This window comes from Rhizopus microsporus (genome assembly GCF_002708625.1).
Source record: "Rhizopus microsporus ATCC 52813 unplaced genomic scaffold scaffold_75, whole genome shotgun sequence".
In the NCBI taxonomy this organism is placed as follows: domain Eukaryota; kingdom Fungi; phylum Mucoromycota; class Mucoromycetes; order Mucorales; family Rhizopodaceae; genus Rhizopus; species Rhizopus microsporus.
Window position 1 is genome coordinate 1 of NW_019671990.1, and position 2,465 is coordinate 2,465.

General features: G+C 27.1%; 1 protein-coding gene across 1 annotated transcript; it reads right to left on the reverse strand.

Moving 5' to 3' along the window:
• Positions 1-336: 336 nt before the first annotated feature.
• Positions 337-672, reverse strand: RHIMIDRAFT_242938 (uncharacterized protein; the record flags this gene model as incomplete). The annotated part of the gene is made up of 1 exon (XM_023609870.1): positions 337-672. One exon carries the CDS (start codon positions 670-672, stop codon positions 337-339), a length of 336 nt encoding a protein of 111 aa, XP_023460896.1.
• Between the last annotated feature and the right edge of the window lie 1,793 nt (positions 673-2,465).

Below are 2,465 nucleotides of genomic sequence, written 5' to 3' on the forward strand. Positions count from 1 at the left end.
AAGAATACATAAATTATTAATACAGGGTAGCAATATACACCACATTGTAGCACAGGTTATTAGTGTGATGTCACTCTGTCTACAGACTCTTTTATGTACAATATAATTTGGACAGGTACTGTACAAATTATGATAAGCTCTTTGAATGCTCTATAAGTCAATCTCAGTGCTAAAATACAACACACCCGATTCGTCCTAACTCTCTCATTGCCTCAATTGTCATTCATAAGCCTCTATGAAAAGTTTTACGATCTCAGTTGAAGAGTGTCTCACATTTAGTATAAATACTCGTCTTTAATAAAGTCAATCGAGATATATCTTTTAGTCTGGTTAATTCTAGTCTTTATTCTTTTTAATTGATACTTCGTATTCAACAGAGAGGATATTTTCGGTAGAGAAGAGATCTCGATCCAATTTTAGGCAAGAAGACAGAATGTCCGGGGCAGTCCAATCGTACTGCGGACGTGTACCAAGGGAATGTAGAGGACTTGGAGTATTATGGGACACACTTGGATGGTGTGACGAATCCATCATCATCTGTGGATCCGATGTGTTGTCAGGCATGGCAGCCTGTTGCTGTTGTGCGATGAGGAGTTGCTCTAACATCTGGCGGGTCTCCTGTAGTTGTTGTTGAATAAGGGTAATCTCATTGTTTTCTTGATTATTTGACATTGCAAATGGATGATCTAAGTTGACGGTAATGACCTGAGCGGAAAAGATGATCAAGGAACAAATTATAGAAAAATTTAGACTTTTATTGTATATTATTTTAAGTTCCGCTCAATAAACCAATAAGATGATTAAAGCATATATATATTATTCTTCCTTGTGTTTGTCTGACGGTCTCAGGTAATTCTTGAGAGAATACCTTCGACCTTGAATTCTTTAATTTTTCAAAAGCTTAAAAATAGAAAATAATATGTAATTTCGTAAAAAATATAAATAAATTAATATATCAAAAATTAATTTTTTGTAAAAAATTGAATTTTCATATATTAATAAAAAGAGCATTCAAATAATTAATAAAACATTTGTTTTATAATTATATTTGTTATGTTTATTGGTTCTTGTACATTGAGTAATGTATAGGGTGCTTGTTATTATTCTTTAATAACAAGTGCATGCGCACCTATATATCTCATTGGAGTTTTACCAATAATCCTAAAAATTAATAAAAACTCTAAAAAAATTATCTGGCCAGGTAGACGAGACTATCACGTTATGGTAGTAACTTAACTATTCCAATGAGGTTTACTGAGGAATATTAAGTATAAAATATAAAATAAAAATATAAAATATAAAATAATATATAATATAAAATAATATAAAATATTCATCTAGTTATATCATGCTATTGAACGAAAACCGTTTAGAATGTTGTGTAGTTATAGAATTATATAACGTGGCATAGACGAATAAATAACCAAAAGTTTTTCCTGAACCCATTAAAATATATAAACCCATTAGTGGTTTATTTTTTTTCATTTAAAAGTCTTATATATAATATTTTTCAAAAAATGAATTTTCCTTATAAATAAAAATGGAAGAAGATATAAACATAAAAAATAAAATACAGATTGAAATTGATAAAATAATAGTAAATGAATGGTATTTTTTAGATGGAAATTGGCCAAAAATACAAAATAAATATAATCACCGTACAGAACTAAAAGATATAAATGAAATAGATATAATTAAAAAAGAATTAATCAATAAAATAGGATATATAGCAGTTTTCTTTTTTTTTTGAATGTTTTATATACTAATCAAGAATATCCAGGTCCACATAGGGAAATTGAAAAAGGATTGATATTATTATATCATTTAGTTTGTGGAAAACCTGGTTCAGAAATGGGAAGATATATGAAATATACTACTTTTTATAAACTTTATTCTAAATTTTGGATTGATGATGATAATTACAGAAGATTATATAAAAAAGTTAATAATTGTTTAGATAAAATGTTTTCAACTCCTTTATTAAGGTTATATACAAGTATTAAAAATAATCCTGAAATGTTTAAACATGTTACATTAGTTATTGATGGTCATGATTCAAGAATTAATTATGTTAATACAGATATAAAAAAAGAAAAATTATATTCATATAAATTAAAAACATCAGGAGTAAGAACACAAATCATATCAGATATGAATGATATGATTTTATGGGTTTCAAAATCGGAATATTGTAGTGAAAGTTCAGATGGAAATATGATGGTTAATATGAAATTATATAATAAATTAAGTAAATCTGATTGTATGGCCTGTGATGGAGGTTATACTTTGTTCATAAAGAAATTAGAAGAATTATGTGAACAAAAAGGATCAGATTTATGTGATGATAATTTTTTATATCCTATAAGAAAAGAATTAAATAAAGATTTAACAAAAACAGAGGCTCATTTTAATCAAGTATTTGGTAGTTTTAGGTCTACCATTGAAAATCAATTTTCAGTAATAGG